At 48.5% G+C, this 22,722-nt stretch overlaps 1 protein-coding gene across 1 annotated transcript; it reads left to right on the top strand.

The window, feature by feature from the left end:
• Window positions 1–395: 395 nt before the first annotated feature.
• On the top strand, window positions 396–11,738 carry Proser2 (proline and serine rich 2). The gene is made up of 3 exons (XM_090318893.1): window positions 396–612; window positions 8,105–8,357; window positions 10,269–11,738. The coding sequence occupies exons 1-3, from the start codon at window positions 448–450 to the stop codon at window positions 11,279–11,281; spliced, it is 1,431 nt and encodes a 476-aa protein (XP_090175019.1). The 5' UTR covers window positions 396–447; the 3' UTR covers window positions 11,282–11,738.
• The last annotated feature ends 10,984 nt before the right edge of the window (window positions 11,739–22,722 follow it).

Below are 22,722 nucleotides of genomic sequence, written 5' to 3' on the forward strand. Positions count from 1 at the left end.
GTGAAGATTTGAGGTTCATGGTTCAAAGCCAGCACTGGTCAGAAAGGCCAGGAATCTTATCTCCATCTAGGCACCAAAAATGTCCAGAGGGCAGTGGAGTTATGGCTCAAGTGGTAGACGTGTTAACTTTGAGCAAAAAGAGTCCTTGAGTGCCAACTCCAGGACTGGCAACAAAGAAATTAGATTCCTCTTGCATCTTCAGAATGGGTAACGACAGAAGGGGAGACAGAAAGCAGCATGCCCCAGCCAGCTGGCCCCAGGGTCCCACGTACCCATCCCCTACCGAAGGGCCACAGGTGAATACTGCACATGGGATCTTCGGGTTCTGAGGACTGGAAACTGACTTGTCTTGGCTCCGTGACTGATGTGGTTCTGCCTTGCTTTTTCTAGAAGTGCTTCTGTGCCTCAGCAACTCAGCATGGGAGACCAGCCCCTCCCCCACCTGCTATGACCCAGCCTGGCCGAGCCTCTCTGGGGATGCCTGTACACCATCAGAAATCCAGCTCCTCGGAGATGGACGCTGACAGGTCAGCCAGCTGCAGACTCGGTGACCTGAGCAGAGGTGGCAGTGTGGAGAGCCACAGTCGTGCTCAGTACAGAAGTTTCTCTCTGGTGAGTGGGGTTTCCACACCTTTGCCCCAGCCCATCTGGGGCTCCGTGGGTCCACCGGCTTGACATGGTGGAATATTTTCCTCGTGAAAAGCCATTTGGGCCTGAAGCATCTTAGTGCTTTCTACACAAGCACAGAACAATGCCCACAGCGCAGGAGCAAATCTCTAGGACCTCTGGGTGGCTCTGAACCTAGGCTGAGCGGGACCTTGGTGTTTGGCTGCACAGGGCTGACTGTAGAGTCAGAGGGGCCTTCCATCATCGCAGTCATCGCTCTGTACATTTCTGGTGTGTGTGTGTGTGGGGGGGGGTCCTGGTTCTTGAACTCGGGGCCTGGGCATCATCCCTGAGCTTTTTGGCTAATGTTCTACTACTTGAACCATAGCTCCACTTGAGGCTTTCCTGGTAGTTTAGTGGAGATAAGAGTCTTAGAGATTTTCCCGCCTGGATTTAGAACTGAGATCCTTAGGTCCCAGCCTCCTGAGTAGTTAGGATTGAGGTCATGAGCCACCGGCGCCTGGCTCATTTCTTTATAAATTCAAAAACAAGTCCTTGCCCATCTTAAATCGCTTTCTTCTTTAGGACCCAGGCAATGTGTGAAGATGAGATATTCAGACTACTCATAACCACAGAGGCCTCCCCCTCTGGCGCTCAGCTGAGCTCTGCACCACACGGCAGGAGGGGGCCAGGCGGGAGGGAGGAGCCTTCTGGGGCCAGGCCAGGACTTCCCCCCTGCTCCTCTCTTCCCAGAGGCCCCTGGCATCCAGGCTGCCTAGTCCTTCACACTGCCACTGCCCTGCTTTGGTGTCCACAGACTGTCTCTTATCAGTACTTGTCTAACTTGTTTGTCTTTGATCTCCATGGTAAGTGGACAGAAGGCCACCCTGGGGCCCTGTTGCCCCAAGGCTCCACTGGCTGCCATTATGACCCAGGCTGTTCTAACCAGGCCATTCTTTCAAAGAGCTAGGGTGTGTGTGTGTGTGTGTGTGTGTGTGTGTGTGTGTGTGTGTGTGTGTGTGTGTTGTTTAAATATGTATTTTTAACTTGTTATTAGAAAGGTGATGTACAGAGGGGTTCCAGTCTCCTAGGTCAAGTAATGACATTTCTTTTTGGACATTGTCACCCCTTCCTTCCCTCTCTCCTAGTTTTTTTGCCCTCCTGCCCCACCCACAAATTGTTGTACACTCAACAGAGTCTGTAGCGAGCACCACTGCTGCATTTGTGTTTGTTTTTTTCCTCATAAGGATTTCTTCCTCTGAACATTTTCTAGAAAGCAATAACCAGAATTTGAACGAAATTGCCAGCTCATAGCATCCATGAATATGTACTTTTTTCCCTTTGAATGTAAAAAGAAGTAGTTTTAATCCAGACACAGGTAGCCTTTCCTTATGAGGCTGCGAGGCTGGTAACATGTCGGGGAAGTGTCGGCCTTACGCGGAGTTCTGAGGGTTGAGAGACAGTCACACACACAGCCTTTCAGTGCTGCCCAAGAGAGCTCAGGATATTGGGTTACCTGTTTACTTAACCTCTGGTCACAGGTGTCTAAATATTTGTGCCATTTCACAAACTACCCAGAATGTGACCAGCAGGGACAGAATGCTGCCTCGTGCCAGTGCCTTGGGGTCCGACTGAACGTATTCCTGAAGCCTGTTCTGGCCAAGGCACAGTGGGTGCTTCCTGTACAACATTCTAGCATTTGCCTGGCTAGAAAGAGGCAGAATCTCTTCATGCATTCACCACTCCATAGGTATGGTATTCTTAAAGCATGTCATGCTAGCTACACTTCTTTAAAGGTAGGATGAAAACACTCCAGCATACCTTCTCTTCATAGGGCCGCTGGCTTAGCCAGAAACAACCATCCAAACCCACTGGTGTGCTTTTCAATGAGATTCAGTATTTAATGTGCTAATTGTGTGTGTGTGTGTGTGTGTGTGTGTGTGTGTGTGTGTGTGTGTACCGATAGTGGGGCTTGAACTCAGGGCCTCACACTCTTTTTTGTCCACCCCCCCACCCCCGCCACACCCCATCAGTCATGGGGCTAGAACTCAGGGCCTGGGTGCTATCTCTGAGCTTTTGTGCCCAAGGCTAACATTCTATTACTTTGAGCCACAGCTCCACTTCCAGTTTTTTTGGTGATTAATTAGAGGTAAGAGTCTCACCAACTTTCCTGCCTGGCTTTGAACTGTGCTCCTTGGATCCTTCTGAGTCGTTAGGATTACAGACATGAGCCATCAACACCCAGCTCCCAGCTCCTCACACTTTTTTTTTTTTTTCCCAGAGCTGAGGACAGAATTCCAGGCCTTGTACTTGCCACTTGCCAGGCAAGTATATATATATATAATTTTTTTTTTGCCAGTCCTGGGGCTTGAACTCATGACCTTGGCACTGTCCTTGGACACTTTTTGCTCGAGGCTAGCCCTCTGCCACTTGAGCCACAGCACCACTTCCAGCATTTTCTGTGTATGTGGTTCTGGGGAATCGAACCCAGGGTTTCGTGGATGCTAGGCAAGCACTCTATCACTAGGCCATGCTCCTGGCCCAATATATTTTTGATTTTAATAAATGTAAGTTTTACTTAGTTTTCTTTCAGATCCTTCAGAAGAAGTTGCTGAACTGTTTCAGTCTGCAGATAATTGAATATCTTGGTTTGAAAGAAAAACAAAAGCCAGGCACAGTGGCTCACACCTGTAATCCTATCTACTCAGGAAGCTGAGATCTGAGGATCAAGGTTCAAAGCCAGCCCAGGCACAAAAGGACCTGAGACTCTTATCTCTGTTTAACCTCTAGAAAACAGGAAATGGGGCTTGACTCAAGGGTAGGACGGTAGCCTTGAGCTGAAGAGTTCAGGGACAGTGCCCAGGCCAAGTTTAAGCCCCAAGACCAAAGAAAGCAAGCAAGCAAGCAAGCAAGCAAGAAACAAAGAAATAAAGAAAAGAACAAAAGCACAACCTAAGAACTATGGGAGCAAGTCCGTCTTTTTTTTAGGTTATTAAGTTTTTAAGCGGTTATTATAGTGTGTTTTTCTTATTTACTTGTTTTTGTGTTGGAACTGGGGCTTGAACTCAGGGCTTGGCTGCTGTCCCTGAACCTTTTTGCTCAAGGCTCGTGCTTTTCCACGTAAGCCACAGCTCTTTTTCCAACTTTTTGGTAGTTAACTGGAGGTAAGAGTCTCACAGACTTTCCTGCCCAGGCTGGCTTGGAACCGTGATCCTCAGATCTTGGTATCTGAGTAGCCAGGATCACAGGCGTGAGCCGCAGGCGCTCCACTTACTGTATTTTAAACCTTCCCATGCCTTTTGATCTGCCAAAAGTTTTGTTGGTTGTTTGTGTTTAATTCTCTTTCTAGTATCCTCTTCCTTACATCTTCCTGCCTGTCCTAAATCTGTCCTAACATAAGTATATCTGCATTTTGACTTTTATAAATATTGCTAGCATTCACTTAAAAAGTCTGTAACCTACCGTTTTAAAAGTTCTTAGTGTATACTAAATGTACAGAGCAATGTGCTTCACTGTGACATGTTCAGTAGGCCGTATAGCTGTCCCCAGATGTTCTTCTCTAGCTTGGTTTGTGCTAAGAAAGCAAAGACTTTTCAATCAGTGGTGCTAAGAAAACTGGATAGCCACCTGCAAAGAAAGAAGTTCTGACTCCCACCTCTCCTCAGTTACAAAAATCAACTGGAAATAGACTTACTTGTTTCTTTTTTTTTTTTTTTTTTGCCAGTCCTGGGCTTGAGCTCAGGGCCTGAGCACTGTCCTTGGACTTTCTCAAGGCTAGAGCTCTACCTCTTGAGCCTCAGCACCACTTCCAGCTTTTTTCTATGTATGTGGTGCCGAGGAATTGAACCCGGGTCTTCGTGCATGCTAGGCAAGCACTCTACCACTAGGCCAAACTCCTGGCCCGACTTACTTGTTTCTTAAGACAGGATGCGTACCAGATGCTGGTGGCTCAGACCTGCAGTCCTAGCTACTCAAGAAGTTGAGATCTGAAATTGTGGTTAGCCTTGAGTAGAAAGTAAACAGCACCCAGGCCCTGGGTTCAAGTCCCAATACCAACACACACACACACACACACACACACACACACACACACACACAGGGTATACATAACCCAGGCTGGTCTCGAACTCACAATCCTCTTGCTTCTGCTTCCTTCATGTTAGGATTATAGTCATGCAGCCACATTCCGTTCAAAATAAGTTAAACACTTAAATACAAGACCTGAAATCATGAAACTTCTGGAAGAACCCGTAGAGGAAATACATCAGGACACTGCAGTAAGTGGGGGAGGGGTGCAGATAAGACTTAAAAAACCAACAAAACACAAGAAGCAAAGCAAAATTAGACAAATGGGATTACATCAAACCAGAAAGCTTATGCACAACAAAGAACGTAACAGTGCAGATACAACCTAGAGAAGGGGAGAAAATATTTGCAAAGTATACATCTGACAAGGAGTTGATATCCAGAATATATAAGGAACTCCAAAAATTCAATAGTACAAAGAAAATAATCTGGCCAGGAAGGTGGGGGGTGGGGCACGGGGGGGAAGGGATAGACCTTAAAAAGACATTTCTCAAAGGCAAGCATGCAAATGGCTCGCAGGTGTATGAAAAAGAAACATTCAACATCATTAATCACCAGGGAAATCAAAACCATAGTGAGACCCTGTCTGACTCCAGTCAGAATGAGACTAGAGACTAGCAATGAGACCAGGACTAGCAAGGAAGGTGGAAGAGAGGGAACTCTCACACATGGTCCGTAAGAATGTAAATTAGCACAGTTAATACAAAAACCAGTATGAAGATTCCTCAGAATCTTAAACACAGAACTTCCGCCTGATCCAGCAACCCCACTCACTCCTGGGTACAAAGGAAATGACATGCGCATAGCCAGGAGACATCTGCACTCCCCTGTCTATTACAGCACAAGTCACAAAAAGTAAGACACGGATGAGCAGAGTGCGATGCGCCTTCCTCGAGACCCAGCACTCCTAAGTCAGAGAGAGGAGAACCAGTTCACTTCCAGCTTCATAGCAAGACCCTATCTCAAAATAAACAGTCACAAAAAGCAAACAAGAAAGAAATGGGAACAACCGTCCTCTAATAAATGGGTAAGGACAATGTGGTACCTGTACACCAAGGAATACTATTCAGCCATAAAAAGAATGAAATTCTGTCATTTGCAACAACATGCATACAAGTGGATAGGGATCGTTCTATTGGGTGACATAAGCCAAGCACAGAAAGACATATGTCCCATGATCACATTCAGACTCAACCCTTAAAGTTGGAGGCAGAGTGGTTTTACCAGAGGTTGGGGAAGGTATGAGGAGGAGACTGGAACAATTTGGTTAGTAGCCACTAACCGGTAGTGAAGTCCTGTGTACGTCATCTCAGATGGTGACTGTAGATGATTGCTGTCTACTATTCATTTCACAGCCCAAAGACAGAGTTTGGTCTGTTATCACCATAAGGAATTGATCTATGTTTGAGCTGATTTGAGTAGTATGTATGTGATGGAAACTTTACTCCTGGATGGGCCTCATTTTATGTCCTTATTTATTAAGATAGAGTATAAATGTAAAAAATAATTGATGTACATGTACACTGCGGTACAGCCATTACCATAGTTGGTTTTAGAACATTCGCATGCTTCCTAAGGGAATCCCTTAATCCACTGGCTCTCAAGATCTGCCTCCAGTCACTGCTGTCCCTCGTGACCCTCAGTCACCCCCCCAGGCCATGGGTGGCCTCCTTCTGTCCCTTTCGAAGCAGCATCGGGCATCCCTTGAAGGGCAGTAGGTGAGAACTCTTTGTGGAGAGCCATGTGCCCCTCCCTTGGCTTGGGCGCACTCTGCCCCCCTGTCCCAGGCCTGGGGTTTTGCCCTGTCTTTTTCCCAGGGTCACTGGGAGGACAGCCGGGAGTCAGGAATTCAGCAGACTGGGCCTGCAGCATTTTTGGCCTGGTCTCTGGTGAGCAGGGCTCCAGGTCAGGCTAGCCACAAAGGAAATGGGTCTTGTGAATACATGCCAGCCCCATGGCCCATGCCGCAGCCCCCCAAATAGAGGACTAAAACAATCAGGGTCAGTGACCCGGTCACTGATCAGGCTGCTTGAAGGCGGGTTGCGTGAACAGTGGAGAAAGTTGCTGAGGTGCATGTTCTGGGGAAAGCCAGGATTGAATGAATGAGGCTGACCACGTGTCCACACAGGCTCGGTGGGACTGGGCAGTCTATGGTTAGAAAGGGGGTCAAAGTGGACAGGAGGCAGCTCGAACCCTGCGTTCTCGTTGCGTGACTCTTGGGAAGTTATGACCACCTTTTCACACAGCTTCCCAACCTCAGGGCGTCTGGATCGCTCACCCGTGTGCCAGGAGCGCCTCACACAGCACCCGGGCACAGTGGCTGTGGGGAGGAGCCTCCTAAGCCTATTTTCCAGAAGAAATCTCACATGGGACAGCCGCTTTGAGGCTGGATTAGTCCTGGGTTTATAGCCCATTCTTGTTTGGTCCCTCCTGTAACGTGGGAAAATGGCCTGTGTCTTGAGCCAGTGGTTTCTTTTAAGCCAGTATACTCCTATTTATTTTACTTTTGTGTGTTGAACATGGAATCCACGGCCTTGTGCATGCTTGCTTGTTTTATTATGAAGCCAGGCCCAGCTCCAGATCAAAGGAAACAATTACACCCAAGTAAGGCCGAGTCATGCATGGCTGGGTGCCGGGGGCTCACGCCTGTCATCCTAGCCACTCACGAGACTAAGGTCTGAAAACCAAGATTTAAAGCCAGCCCAGGTAGAAAACCTGAGACTCCATTTCCAGTCCAAAATGGTGGGCTGGAAGATGTCTCAAGTAGTAAAGCACCATGAGTGAAAAAGCTGAGAGCCTGAGGCCCTGAGTTCAAGCCCCAGTACCAGTGCACATACATAAGCTCACACACACACACACATACACACACACACAGATACATATCACGAGTAACCCTACTAAAGCTTTGCAGGAGAAAGGTTCCAGGAAGAGAGAAAAGGGGAGATGATGAATGATTCATTTCCCTAGATTGTTCATGTTTGTTTGTTTATTTGTTTGGTTTTGGTTTTGGTGCCAGGTCTGGGATTTGAACTCAGGGCCTGAGTGTGGTTCCTTAGCTTTCTCCCTCAAAGCTAGCACTCTACCATTGGAGCTCCAGCTCCACTCTGGCTTTGGGGTGGTTAATCGGAGCCTCGTGAACTTTCCTGCCCAGGCTGACTTGGAATTGTGGTCCTCAGATCTCGGCCTCCCGGGTAGGCAGGATTAGAGGTGTGAGCCACTGCTGCCAGCAGGCTTTGTGTTTCCTACTTTGATGGCAGTGGCAGCGATTTTCACACAGGTGAAATGGTGACAGTCTGTGGGGTGAGGGAATGATGGGGGGATTTGGAGAGTACAGTGGCCTCTTCTGGGGTACACGTCGGCCCCTGCTTGGCCAGGGCGTTATCTGATTGCTTACCGCTTCCCAATCTCGCAGGACGACGAGAGCCTGGAGCACCTCACACACGAGGAGAAGGATGTCATCCTGTTCTTTGAGGAGACCCTGGACTCCCTGGCAGACGACCTGGAGGAGGCAGCGCTGGATGCTGGCGGCGTTTGCTGCCATTCCCCACCCACACCGGCAGAGAGCCCTGCCAGTCCCTGGGAGCCAGGAGACGTCATTGACCTGGTGCAGCCAGGACCCACAGCCAGCGAAGCCCAGCGCCTTCCAGATGTTGTCCACATGGCAGGTGAGGGGTGGCATGGGTATCCCCGGCCTTTCATTTTGTCACTGTGGCCAGGACTGGATTGAAGAACAAGAGCAATGGAGCAGATGCATAGTCATGTGTGCGTGTATGAAATGGCTTCTGGGAAGTAATGCTAGCTCACAAAGAAACTATACGAGGCACCTACACTTCAGTACACGTGGAGCCCCATATCTTGACCCACCTTTCCACGGTGGGAGTACGTGATCAGGTTCAGGGAAAGAGAGCAGAGTAGAACCTCAGTTCTGTATTGACCCTGTTTCCCTTGACTGTGAGCAGCCTCGAAGGAGTGGGGCCTCCTCGCTGGGTCAGGTGGAACTGGAGGGAAATGACAGAGAGTCCATTCACATGTTTCCTCCTGCTTTGAAAGGACAGTGAAATCAAATGTGGTAGGCATATTTGGAAGGATGCAAACCTGTAAGAATGTGTAGGTGAGTCAGACTGTACAGCATTCGGAATTCCCTATCCTGTGGTTGAGGATAAGAGTACCTGACTTCCCAGGGGCCGGGAGTTTGGCCTAGCGGTAGAGTGCTTGCCTTGCATGCACAAAGAGCCAGTTCGATTCCTCGGTACCACATACATAGCAAAAAGCCAGACGTGGTGCTGAGGCTCAAGTGGTAGAGCTTTAGCCTTGAGAAAGTCCAAGGACAGTGCTCAGGCTCTGAACTCAAGCCTAGGACTGGTCAAAAACAACAACAAGAACAAAAACATAACAAAATTGTACCAAAGGAAATAGTTTTGTTTTGCTTTGTACTAGTTCTTAGGCCTGAATTCATGTCCTGGGCACTGTCCGTAAGCTTTTCTTTTATACAAGGCTAGCACTCATCCACTTTGAGCCACAGATCCACTTCCAGTTTTCTGGTGGTTAATTGGGGATAAGAGTGTCACGAACTTTCCCGCTGGCTTTGAACCGAGATCCTTCTGAGCAGCTAGGATGACAGGTGTGAGCCTCCAGCCCCCAGCAACACTCAGCATTTTTCTAATGTAATACTTTGATAGCTGTTGCCAGTGTCTAACTGTGGCTGGCCCTGTGTGACATTGTGCAGACATAAAGATAAAAGGACATTGTGTATGGTTTGGGAGCCAGACACAGGTGTACAGAAGAAGCAGTAACGCAAGGTACAACTTGGAAACCCCAAGCAAGCCACTGAATGCCACCCGGGCTAGCCAGGAGCATTTCTGTGGTACATTTTAGGCCACTGGCACAGTCTGAACTGTTCCTCTGGATCGGGTGTGAGGCCCTGGAAATCAGACACCATGCTTCTCGTGTGCGTCTCATTGGCTGCCCTCACCCACTGGCCTGTGATGATAATGGTGCTGGATGGCCCTGGACAAGAGGATAAACATCCACATGGTCCTTGCTACCTTGGCAGATAAAAGGCTCTCCACACCTGCTCTAGGATTCTGTGGAGTTGATGGTGTGTGCACACAACTTTCCAACCTCTCAGTCGCATCCCTAAGGCCCCAGTGTGGTAGCTAGCACTGGCTAACGTTTACCATTGGGGACCTGCTGGTTACCAGCCTGTGGCCATGAGAATAATGAACTGATGTCCTTCCCAGTCCAAGGAGTGGGACGGGAGAGTGGCAGTTACACTCGCCACTGTGGAGTTCAGTGGACAGAATGCCATACATTTGTGTGTGTGTGTGTGTGTGTGTGTGTGTGTGTGTGTGTGTGTGCCAATCCTGGGGCTTCAACTCAGGGTCTAATCACTGTCTCTTAATTAGAGATATTAACCACTAACGTCTCATGGACTTCCCTTCTTGGGCTGACTCTGAACCATAATCCTCAGATCTCAGCGTCCTGAGCAGCTAGGATTCCAGGCGTGAGGGTCCAGGCCTGACACACCTCTCCTTTGACATAGGTGGAAGCTAATGCATTTTCCCCTTGCTTTCCAGGGACTGGACCTGCGGGGAAGGATGATATCCCTGTCCTTGAAAGCAGGAAACAGGATGCTGAGAATCCCCCACTGCCAGACTCCAGGGACCCTGAGGCCCCTCCTCAGCCCCCTGCCCTGCCCAGCGTCCCAGAGCCAGCGCACCCCAGGAAGGAGCTGCTTAGCCCCGGTCCTCCTTCCGAGCATCCAAAGCTGCTTCGATCCATCCCCACGCCACTTGTGATTGCCCAGAAAATTTCAGAGAAGCTGGCAGGAAGTGAAGCCCTCTCTCCTACGTCCCCCTCGAAGGAAGGAAGACCTGGAGAGTGGAGGACTCTGACATCTGTAGCCCCTCGAAATGGGGACCATCCCTTGTGGCACAGACACACAGTCCAGCCTGCCCCCAAGAGCCACCGCTTCCCCAGCAACATCAGCGTGACCAACAGCTCGGGGAAGGACTTCAACAAGACCATCTCCAAGGCCTCCGTCAATGTGCAGGAGCGCAAGGCCCAGGTCCTAGCCAACATCAATGGCGTCTCCTTCCTTGCTGCGGGAGACACGGAGGGCCGGCCCCACAGAGGCGATGTCCCTGAGCAGAGGGGCTACTGCCCAGATCAGAGCAGGCCAGGCTCCACCAAGCAGGCCGAGGGCCCCCGAGCAAGAGGGCTGGCCAGTGGGCAGCAGTCGAGGGCGGTGCAGACCGAGCAGTTTCCCCTGCTGGCCAACGGCTTCCAGAGCATCCACGAGGCTCTGAAAAGCGAGCCCAGTGCCTTTGTCCCCACGGGGAAGACGATCACCTTTCGGCCTGACCCCGCCCTGGCCAGCAAACTGGCACGCCAGAATGCCAGCCGGAGCCTGTATGAGCCCCAGCTGCCTGACTGCAACCAGAATGCCCGGAAGCGGGCCGGCTCTCTGCCCAGGGCGGTGGGCTTCAGACCCCAGGGCATCACGGTGCAGTTCTCAGGCAGGGGCTCCACCGAGGAGGCCAGGCGGGAGGCGCTGCGCAAGCTGGGGCTGCTCAAGGAAAACCTGTGAGCCAAGGCCACAGGAGGCTGCCATGTGCGGGTCCTCAACCCGGAGGGAGGGCCGGGCGAAATGGGGCCTGCGAGCTGACGCAGGGGTCATCTCCCACAACCAGGAGCCAACCGCACCAAGTGCTGCATGCTTAAGGGGACCAAAGCTGTGGGACAAAAACTCAAGGCCCTGGCCTAGCACCCCCTCTGCTGAGCACCCTTCTGTGAAAGAACCGGCCAGTAGCTGTCACCTCCCCTTCCCTGAGGTCTAAGAGAGAGGAACATTTAAGGCGCACGGGCTTCCTTGGTTTGGAAGTGTGGAGTGTGTTTAGATTATGTGGGAGGATGGGATTATTAAGTCTCTATAGCCCTTTTCATGGGACATGAAAGCCAGTTTAGCTTGGTCTCATACTCAGGATTTTCCCCCTTTTCTAAAAAAGCAGAAAAGTAATGCATTCTAAATTTTGTATTTTTTTTTTTAAATTTTATTGTTCATTTTTAAGGGTTGAAAGATTGTACTTTACCCCCTAGGTAATCTTTTGTTTCCTGATATGACTGATTCCAGTTTTTCTTTTCCATCAAAATTGAAATGAAACTTTTAGAGTAAGATTTGCTACACATTTTGAGGCTGAGTTTGGAAAAGGTGGCCATTTTGAAAAAGATTTGTCTGGTCAAACTGTCCAATACATGTTCCTGAGACAGGCCTGTGTCTGTGATGTGTGCATATATGTACATAAGACATGTTAACATACTCCTAGTTGTGTGTATGTGTGCTTGTGTATGTTCATGATTATGTAAATACCTGTCATGTAACTGCAGGATACAAGCACTTCCTGTTCTGCTATGCGCAGGCACCTTAGCAGTGTGACAAGTGGCCCAAGAAACTGATGCTCCAGGTATGGAAGTCCTCAGGGGACACGTGTCTGCAGTATTTTGGTGAACCAGAAGTACTTTTTTGTCAACAAGGTGTTCTCTTGTTTGCAATTAAAGAAAGCAATGTTCCCTGCTTCCAAATAAGTATGATCATTCCTTTCACAGTGAAGATTATTTTACGAAATAATCATCTTTGCTTTTTCAAGTAAGATCACCTAATTTTGGTTTTGTGGGTTCTAAAGTAGATAATGAACAGGAGGGAAACAAAAGCTTCTCAGAGTCCTCCTGTGTGAGCAACATCCTAGAACCCATTGGTAAAGGGGGAAAACAGCCAAGAAGCTGGTTGCACAGCCTGAAAAGAACTGTTGTCCCAGACCATCTCCTACATGCTGAGTCCTAGCCACAGTATTACTATCAAAACTATTTAAGGCTGGAGTCCTAAATCTCTAAAAATATTCTGGGAAGGGTTGCCCTCGAGAGTCACACCCTTCTGTTTGTCCCTGCCAGCACTGTGACAGAGCCAGTTTCTTTCCTGTTGAGTATTAACTGAAATTCAAACTTTTGAATGTGCTGTGAAGGATTTATTCATAGTATTCCATTTGCCTTGTAAGTTACATAAAATGAACGATGCTAGTTTCTTTTCTTAGAACCACAGTATTTTGTCTCATCTAACCCTCGGATTATTTCTGATGAACTAATCTAATTTGTGATCTTAACTAGGTGCTTTAATCTTATACCTTTTAAAAGTACTTTAAAAATTATTTAGTTTCTCTCGGATTTGTTTAAAGGATTCCATGCTCGTTTCCTTTTTTTGTGAGATGCCTTCCACAGTGTTTGAATAATTGAGGGTTTTGCTTTAGACAGATATTTCAAGTGTCCTTTATATATGAAAACATTTTTTATTGTACTCTACGATTTTATTGTGAACGTGACTGTATTAGCATGTTGACTCTTACGACATCTCTTTTGAATTTTATCTTGAATTTTTGCAACCTGGGTTTTACACTGTACACTTTATTTTCAATTGCTTTCTTTTAAATAGTTAGGTCTATTCCTATTTATTCATACTTTCTATTTATTCTGGGTTATTCTTTGGTGGCATCTTGAATCCCAAACCTGGCCTGCATGTGTATGTCCATTTAACGCTGAGTTGAGTTTGTTGAGGGACAGAAGTTCCCTTGTTTTACCAAGCCCCGGTGTCCTTGAAGGCCATAACTCAAAGGATCTTACTGCCCAGGTAGCTAGTAATGAAAGTGAAAGATGAGTCCCAACTGCCCAGAGTTTTTTCACTCGATGCTTATCCTGGGGCTTGAATTCTGGGCTTGGGCACTGTCCCTGAACATTTTACTCAAGGCTAACACTCTACACCTTGAGCCACAGCTCTATTTGCCTTCTTCTGTGCTTAATTGGAGATGGTCTCCCAGACTTTCCTGGCTTTGAACTGTGATGCTCAGATCTGAGCCTCCCTGAGCAGCGACGATTACAGGTGTGAGCCACTGGCATGCAGCCCTAGGAAACTATGTCTTAATTCTTTAAAAAAAAAAAATCAGAAAAAAAGAATCCTTTAAGTAGATAGAGACATACAAATTAGAATCTCCTGGACCTCAGGAGCTGTCTCCTCTTTGTGGCATTTGCGTCCTGGGTGTCTATTTATCTTCCCCAGATTGGCAGAAGATCTTGATGTTTCCTGTGAGAGCTGCCTGAGGACAGGCTGCCCAGGGTAAGAGGCAGGCTCTGCAGTGCCACACAGCCTCATGCTTCAGCCCAGGCTGTGTCTGAGCTGTCTCCTCACTGTCCCTCTGAATTGCACAAGCTGACTTCAGACTTCCCAGTTGATTTCCAAGACTGACTTGCTGGAATTCTTGGCTGACGCGGAGAGGTGGGGGGCAGCACTGCGAAGGTCTCCATTGGGAACTGGCTTTCATGAAGAACTTGGCCTAGTGCCCCGGGCACTGCCCTTATCCAAACCATCTCAGAAAGGAACCTTTGTAACCCCCATGGCACTCCATGAGGCTCTGACTTCCTAGGGGTTCAGTGGTGATGTTTTCTATGCAGGTGATCTAAGAAATCCCTTCTTTAATGATTGTTGAGGAGGAAGAAGATAAGTATAACAGTTCACCCTTATCAAAAAGTGGGTGCCTCCAGTCCATGCATAATGAAGTCTTTGTTTTATTGCTGTGACATGGCAAAAGTAATAAACTTTTTTCTTCCCCTGAACTGTTCTCTGGAGCCATGCAGTAAAGGTGTCCGGAGGATGGAGGATGAGATTCAGGTCTCGGTTTCTTCTGGTCCCATGCTGGCTGGGAGGAGGAAGGGGAGGAGCCAAGGGGAGTGTCTGCTGGAAGGGGTTTGTGTTCTCCTGTGAAGACAAGTCACCAAACAGGTTTTGTGTCTTTTTTCACAACAAGGCTTAAAAGTGTGGGGAGTGTGTCCCCATATCCTTTTCTAATCTAGTTGGATAAGCCTCGCTTTCAAATGTCTGAGAGAAGAGAAGACAGGGCTTTGAGCTGCTGCATCCTGGGAAAGTTGCAACTCTTTGTAATGGAGTCAGTAATGGAGGCCTGGCCTCCCCCCCCCACCTCCCGCCCAGTCCCCTCCCTACAGTCTCAGCCCTCTAGCTCCAGCCTCCCCCTACCCCACTCCAGGATCACCTGGTTTTTCAAGGCCTAAGGCCCTGGGAGGCCCTGAGACTCAGCCTTGACTGGGCAGTTAAGTACTTTTAAAGGTCCCTTTATTGGGGGGGGGCGGGGCGGGGGAAGCACAATTGTGACACACAGTCCCAAATCCCCAGGGTTTGGGAAGGCCAATCCTGGGTCTTAGCAGAGCTGCCTCCCTCCTCTTCCTGTTCTGGGAGTAGTGGGGAGTCACAACCCTCTAGGATTGCCTTGGGGCTCTGTTAAGAAAGTCACTTTAATGGGCAGCAGGGGGGCGGGGGGGTGGGTGGGTGGGCTGTGAAAGAGTTTCCAGCAAAGACCACACTAGTCCCCAGGCTGAGACCACACACCCAGCAAGTTGATAGGACTCCATGTCTGCCAGTAACCCAAGTTTCCTGAATCCCAGTGCTGCCTTAAAGCCGTCCAGGCCTGCTCAAGGCCTCTCTACCCCCTGGATCTTATGGAATCCCCTAAGTTCAGGGCACTAACCCTTCACCCCACCTTACCCCTACCCCCCAGCCAAGGCAGTGGCTGAGCCTGCTCCATCCAAACAAAGGGAAAGATTCAATTGTGGGAGCAGAGGCTGGCGGAACTCAAATCTCAGACAAACAGGTCACAGGCTGTCAACTTTACCCTCAGCATAGGAAAGCTGCCAAGGGTAGTAACCTAAATTCTGGAAATTCTTTCAAGGGGTGGGGCTGAATGAACAAGGAACTAATCTGTGGGCCAGGCAGGTGGCTGCTCTACCTATGTGTGTGTGTGTGTGCACGTGCACATGCATGCACTGTACCTGAGTGCATGTGGTGACTGATTTCACTGCAGTGATCATGTGGTTTATTACATGGGTGGGTTGCCCATGAGTGTAGCCATGTACCTGGAGGCCTGCCCTGGTCACTAACAGTGAAATGACTAATGTCCACATGCAACCAGTATTCAGAAGATGGCCCTGCCTTGGGAGTGTCACTTTCAGAGAGAGGAGACAGGTGAAAAAGGTGGAGGCACCTCCTGGCTTCTTGCCTTCCAAACTCACACCTAAGAGACTGCTTAATCATGTTCTTGTTTTTCTGACACTACTGGGATTTGAACTCAGAGCCTTGTACTTACCAGCTCGGGACTTTACCACTGGCGTCATGCCTCCAGTCTCTTTTGCTTTTGGTCTTAACAGGTAGGGTCTTACACTCTCTGCCTATCACCTCACCTCCTGCATAGCTGGCGCCACCATGTACTTCACGGCATTTCTGAGCTAGGATCTCACTAAGTTGCTGGGCTGGACTTGATTTGTGATCCTGCGATCTCTGCTTCCCGAGTGGCTGGATTATACACATGAGCCACTATACCTAGCTCTTATTCTCTTAAATCCATACTTCATGTTTGTGAAACTTTTTGTAAGGTACGCTATTTCTCAGCCCAATTTTAAAGAGTATAATGGAATTAAAACTTCATAATCTAAAAACGTTGGTGGGAATGCAACCGTAGATGAAAAAAAGAAGTCTGAAACTTGTTTTCAGGCAGGGTTTTGCTATGTGTGCAGCACAGGCTTGTTTCAAACTAATGGGCTCAAGTGATCCTCCTACCTCAGCTTGTGAGTAGCTACTGTAGTGTGCGCCATGGAACCCAGCCTGAAACCATGCTTTCTTAAGTTCTGAAGCTTGTGGAAGAGGACTGTCCCTTCCACGGGGAGAGACGGAGTGGTAACAAGTAGCACCTCCACTCTCCCTGGGCCTCCTGCTGGATGGGGATGCACAGCCTTTGCCTCTCAGCCTCCTCTTTACCAAGGCCTCCTGGGGCCACAGACTCCACCGTCCAGGTTGCCTGGGCTACAAATACCCTGTGTTCAGCAGCGGCAGGGATGCTGCCTCAGCGGAAGGCTGTGTGTGGCCTTCCAGCCTGTGTTCTTCCCAGTGGGGAGGGGCTCATCCTCTACCCTCCCAGGGCCTCCCATCCTGTAGTTCCCGTCAGGCTGCCCATCAGATGGAGACTGTCATCCTGAAGCCAGGCCTGTGGAAAGAGCCCTGCAGTGGGGTGGGGTGGGAAGAGAGAATACCGCCGAGGCAGGCTCAGGGGCAAAGGTGCAGCTCCTAGAGTCTGAGCTTGGTCCCTGCCTTGGATGGGGGGTCCAGTTCAAGGCAGGTACTTTGGCTCTGAGTCCCTCCATCCCCACAGGCCTCAACTACCCAGTCCCAACATGCCCACATGCAGGGCTCCTGAGCACAGCGTGGCTAACTGGAGTCCTAGTTGCCCAGTCTATTCCCTGGCAGTGTCTGGAGTCCAGGCTGTTACTGGAAAGGCAAGCAAAGCCTCAGTGGAAAGCCCACAGAGCTTCCAGCAGGAGCCTGGCCTGGCCTCCGCCCGGGGCTGCCTGGCTCTGGAAGGAGCTGTGAGGAGGTGGTGTTTCCTGGTTTTGATTTTTTACTTCTGACACCATGGCTGTGTATGCAAACTGGTGATCTCACTCCTACCTGCACAGATGATTATGCACATGTTATAGATTATATACAAATGATATTGCTGGTATCTTTGCCTTCGTTTTATTGGGGTGCATCTGCCTCAAAGGACAGAGCATTGCTTTGCCTTGTGCGTATTGGCGTGGGGTGGGGGGCAATCTTCCTATATTTTTGAGGTAAGGTTTTACTATGTATGAAGTCCCGGTGGGTCTTGAACTTGAGATCTGCCACTCTTAGCCTCCCAAGTGCTGGGATTACACCTGTGTACTATCATGCTTCCCTTTATACTGGGTTTTTTTTCCCTCAGCATATAAACTCATATAATCTTGATCCTAAGGGTAATTGCTATTTCTACAAATCATACTCTCCTGATTTTATTTCTCTGAACATTCCCTGGATTTCAGATTCCGTCTGACCTGAAAATAAACACCAGGGGGAGACTGGAAGGCTTAAAGGGGGCTGGGTTGTAGCCTTGGTGGTGGTGAGAAGTGAGATTTGAACCCCGCATGTAGAAATCACATAGCATTCAGGCTGACTGGAACAGACGGTGTGGCTCCCATCCCATGCAGGCCACACATGGAAGGGGACCTGACCTGTGGCCAGTCCCGAGGCTCTCTCTGCTGGCATAGACAATATTGTCCTCACCTGAGTCCAAATCTCTGCCCTGGCACCCTCATGGTGTCTCCTCTATGAGAAAAAGCAGGCTTCCTTCTATGACCCACGCTGACCAGTCAGGGTCACAAGGAGGCCTCCATGAGATCACCCAGGTGAACGCCTAATTCTGGCATAGCTCAGCTCTTCATCACTGGGGCCCCAGAGGCGGCAGGGGATTCTCACACAGCCCTGGGGCCCCAGGGAGGGAGGCTGGCAGTGGAGGCCTCTTCTGTGTGTAGTGGGGGCATGGCTTCCCGAGTCAGGGACACAATGAACTAGTTTTAGACTTCGGCCCGTGGTTTGAGACTTTGGTTCCACTGCTCACCAAGTAACAGGGTTTGTCTCACTTGCTAAAAATACGTATCTGAGCTGATTTTCCTTCTCTAGGGCGGGGCGGGGCTGGCTTCCTGCTCAACAGAACACTTCACTTCTCCCATCGCCTGTCCCTGCTCACAGAGGACGGATAGCCCTTCCCCGAGCTGACCTCTCCCTGGAGGCAGTGCCAGCTCAGCCCTGACACTGGAAGATTGTCTGGCCTACCCAGGGTGGCCCAGGAGGAAGTGCTGGTCTGAACGGCCAGGCCAGAGGGGTGCTGGGCAGTATGCCACATTCCAGCATATTGCACAGGCAGGGGCAGGCTTGGGAACCAACCAGAAGACACCCTGGCCTCCTGGAGATACAATCTGTTCAGCTGACCCCATAGTTCACCCACCAGCCTCAGCTCCCACCACAGGTGAAACAGGATGTGGACTCGAGGCAGCATTCATGCAGAAGCCACACTGGACGACCACCATGCTCTACACAGTGGCTCCTACTTGGTCCCCAAGAAACAGCACTGGGGAGTGTGTTAGACAAATGCTCGTGATTAGACTTGCTTGGGCCTGAAGGCCCATCTGTGGAAATGTGGGCTTTCACGAGCTCTTGTGGGGATCTTTGTATTCCTCTGCATCCCCAGTACCTAGGCTGGCGTCTGGATAGAAACTGTCCAAAAAGTAGCTCTCTTTAGAACATCAATAGCAAGAGTAGCTCGTTTGTCTTTAAGTGAGTGATTTTGCTGCTGTAGTTGCAGTATTAGGGAGGGCGTCACACTTGTCAGTGGCAGTCTCCACTGAAACCTGATAAAAGATGGAACTGAGTGGGAGTTTCAGAAAAGAAGCACAGTCCCTGCCCACCTAAGCCTTTACATTCTAGCAGTCATTCAACAAACACCCAGGCAGCATTCTACACATGGGAAATCCAGTAAAATCAAAACAAAACAAAGCCACGCCTTACTCCAGAGTGTATTATTTGTGGTGAAGAAGGCATATAAACACACCAGTGTGGTGGCCAGAGGATTAGACAGAAGGCACGGAGGAATTCCTGACTAGGAGAGATAGGTGGGCCCAAGGAAGTATCATCACAGGTGATTAGGAGTCAGGAATGTGCTGACTCACCCAAGTCACCCCACCTATGCGGCGCTGTGGCCTCAACTTGCCCATGTCAATATCCTGGTTCACCACCACAGAAAGGGAAAACGGCCAAGCTCCCAGAGGAGGAAGAGAAAAGAGCACTCCACCAGTTATCCTGTGCTGCGTGCGCTGCCCCTACCAGACTGTGCTACACAGTAGTGAGTTTTGTCCTCTGCGGGGCACCGTATGCTGTATCCCACAAGGTAGTCTCTACTGTGCCAGGCACAGTAGACCCCACACTTACCAACAGTGTGGGGGCTGGGCTGAGAATGGGAAGCACAGTCTGTCTGATTTGGCATTTAGTGTCCGAGTTCCACACCTTGAGTTCCTTCACTTCTTATAAAGCTGGTTCTCTGCCTGTCCAAGTCCCAGACATGGGCAAAAATAAGAGTGGCAAGAGCACAGAACATCTGAAAGGATAGGAAGTACTAAACTTAAGAGTCTTAACATTTCTTACCAGTCATCTCATTTGAAAGCAACAGCTAGATTTAACAACTGAATGGCAAGATATCTGAAAACGTATCCATCAGCTTGGCCAGCTCCAGCCCATCACCAGGGGCCAGTGAGAAAAGACAGACAGACACCTGACCCAAGTGAAAGAAAGTGTCGGAGCCAACAGACAGCAGTGTGGAGTAAATGGAGACCAGGGAATGACCTGCTACGTAAATGTACTAACCTTGATCCTATGGCCTGACTGTACTTTATGTTATTGTCCTACTGCCTCCTCTTATTCTCAGAAGTAGCCCACCGGGGTTGGAAACTATAGGTTCTACGGCTTTCCTGTGACAGCTGGCTGGGGCCTTGACTGAAAATGAGGTGGTTGGAAAGGCTGGGGAGCAGAGGCCTGTGGAGAAGGGGTGGAGTGGGCTAGAGGAGGAAGGAAGAGGTAGTGGCATTATCTAGGAGGCTGGGATAAGAAGGGTGGGCCTTGGGAGAATAGGCTGGTACCAGGAGAGTTATTGGTCAACAGGCTTTCTTGGGGGATTGGAGGACCCCATATTCCACAACAAGCTGGCAAGTCTCACAAAGCCAGCTAAGAAAGGAGAAAAATGCACATAAAATGCCAATGATTTGAAGGGCAGAACCAGCAGAAAAAAAAGAGTCAAAATTCTGACCTTGAAATCTCCTGGTGAAATGGCTGGGCTGGGTCTGGGATTCCTGAGTTCAAACCCCAATACCTCCCCCTTCCACCAAAAAAAAAAAGAAAGGTTCAATGATATATACCAAAAGCACCAAGAAGCCAGAGAGCTCAAAGGGATCCCACTGACCAAATTTGGCATAATTTGAGCATAAAATAAACAATGACAATAGATTATAACCCATTAAATAAAATAGTAATCCAGATGAGGTCAAACATTAATTGCATTTGTTATAGCCACATCTATATTCATAATTATATTTATAATTAATTACTCACCACAATTATTTAATGAGTAATGCAATAAGAGACAGAGTTTCCAAGTACCTCCCTACAAAACACTAGTTACAAAGGAAAACTAACTTCAGGTAGAGAAGCCTGGAAGAAGCTACCTTAATCAAGCAATTGAAGTTGTATCACACACAAGAGAAAAGGAAATGGAAGCATTGCCTGCTGGGAGGCAGGGAACGCAGCATCACTTTTTATGTTAGGTATTCCAAAGAGCTAAAACCTGTACCCAAGCATCAGCATATCTTGAAAATGCTAATTGATTTTGCAAGGGACAAGTGTTAGGATTGTGCAAATCACACTGAGAAATGTTCCCAGGTAAAGAGATGTGACAAATGTGACAACACATTTCAGTACTGGGTCCTCCTGTTAATGTGAAAGAAATATCAGTTGCTGCATTCAAAATGGAGTCATTTATGTCAACCCTAACAACAATAGCAAAAGTAAGTAATGGCAGATCATTATGAATAAAGGATTCTTTTTTTTTTTTTTTTTTGGTCAGTCATGGGGCTTGAACTCTAGGTCTGGGTGCTGTCCCTGGAGCTCTTCAGCTCAAGGCTACTGCCCTACCCCTTGAGCCACAGTGCCACTTCCAGTTTTCTAGTGGTTAATTACAGGTAAGTGTCTCACACTCTTTAGTGCCCGGGCTGGCTTTCATCCACGATCCTGAGATCTCAGCCTTCTGAGTAGCTAGGATTACAGGCATGAGCCACCAGACCAAGCCAAGAAAGGATTCTTAGGCACAATTGCCTGATAGTAATCATCACCAAAGACTGCTACAACTCTCAGTTTGCACACAGGCCACTACAGCCTTATACCATACCACAAAGACTTCTTAAATGCTCAGAATGAACAGGAAGGTCTCTTTCCCCAGTCTTAGCACATTTAGGCCTAAGTTGGAGTTGAATTTCTTGGCTCAGAAGTGCATGCTAGACCTGAGCTAGCCAGAACAATGCTGCTCTGCTTATTCCCCTATCTGTTGGTGTGCATTCTGTTTGGGATTCAGGTTCTAATCTCTCCCCGCCACCTCCCCCATTCTCCTGCTCTGTCAATGGGGAATAAAGTTTCTGGGTACTTCCGCACACTCAGTCCCCATAGAAGCCCCATGAGCAAGGTGGGCGGGCCCCTTCATAGAACATGGCAGTGTTCCACTCAGTCACCTCTCCCACCAGAAATACAATCCATCTCAAGCTTCCATTGCACATCTACTAGGTTTTAAGTCTTGAGAGTAATACCAATCATCTGACAGCAAATACAAATTTTAAGAAATAGAAGCTGATTCTGTCTCCATGCCTTAAATTTTAAGATGACCACACACGGCAGACCCTTCTTTTAAAAACGAGACGTGTTTGTAGCAGATGAAGGTGCAGAATGAGATCTGAGTAGCTAGGATTATAAGCAGGAACCACTCACTGGCACCAGGATGCATCCTGAGGTTTTTTAGGATTTACACCTGGCTCAATTTTGTTTGTACTTCTTCAAATTTGTAGGTTTTTAAAAAAAAATAAGTGCTCAGAAATGTTGAATTGTCTATACATGTTCTTTGCTCTGTTAGGCTCAGTATGGCTCAGGAATATTATATAAATGTTCAGGAAAGCATGTAAATTTTATATACTAGTAATCACTATCATGTTAGCCAAGATACTAAATTAACCAAGGCTGGAGTGCAGCTCAGTGGTAACATACTTGTCTGGCACTTGGCAGAGGCTCTGGGGTTGGGTCCCCAGCATGGCAATAAAATCAAGAATGAGAATAATTTTTAAGATGATCTAAGTGGTTGTCCCACGGTCTCAGGACACTTCTTCAGTTACTGTCTGGATGATTGTGCAGGAACTATGCTCTTCCCACAGTCTCAGGAAAGTAGATTTTACTTACGCAGAAGGGGTGTGTTTTGTTTTAGGATTCACGCAATTCTTTCTTCTCTATGACATGATCGTTTTACTAGATCTCATCAACTCATAAAA

This window comes from Megascapheus bottae, chromosome 26 (assembly GCF_031878675.1).
Source record: "Megascapheus bottae isolate mThoBot1 chromosome 26, mThoBot2.hap1, whole genome shotgun sequence".
NCBI classification, from domain to species: Eukaryota; Metazoa; Chordata; class Mammalia; order Rodentia; family Geomyidae; genus Megascapheus; species Megascapheus bottae.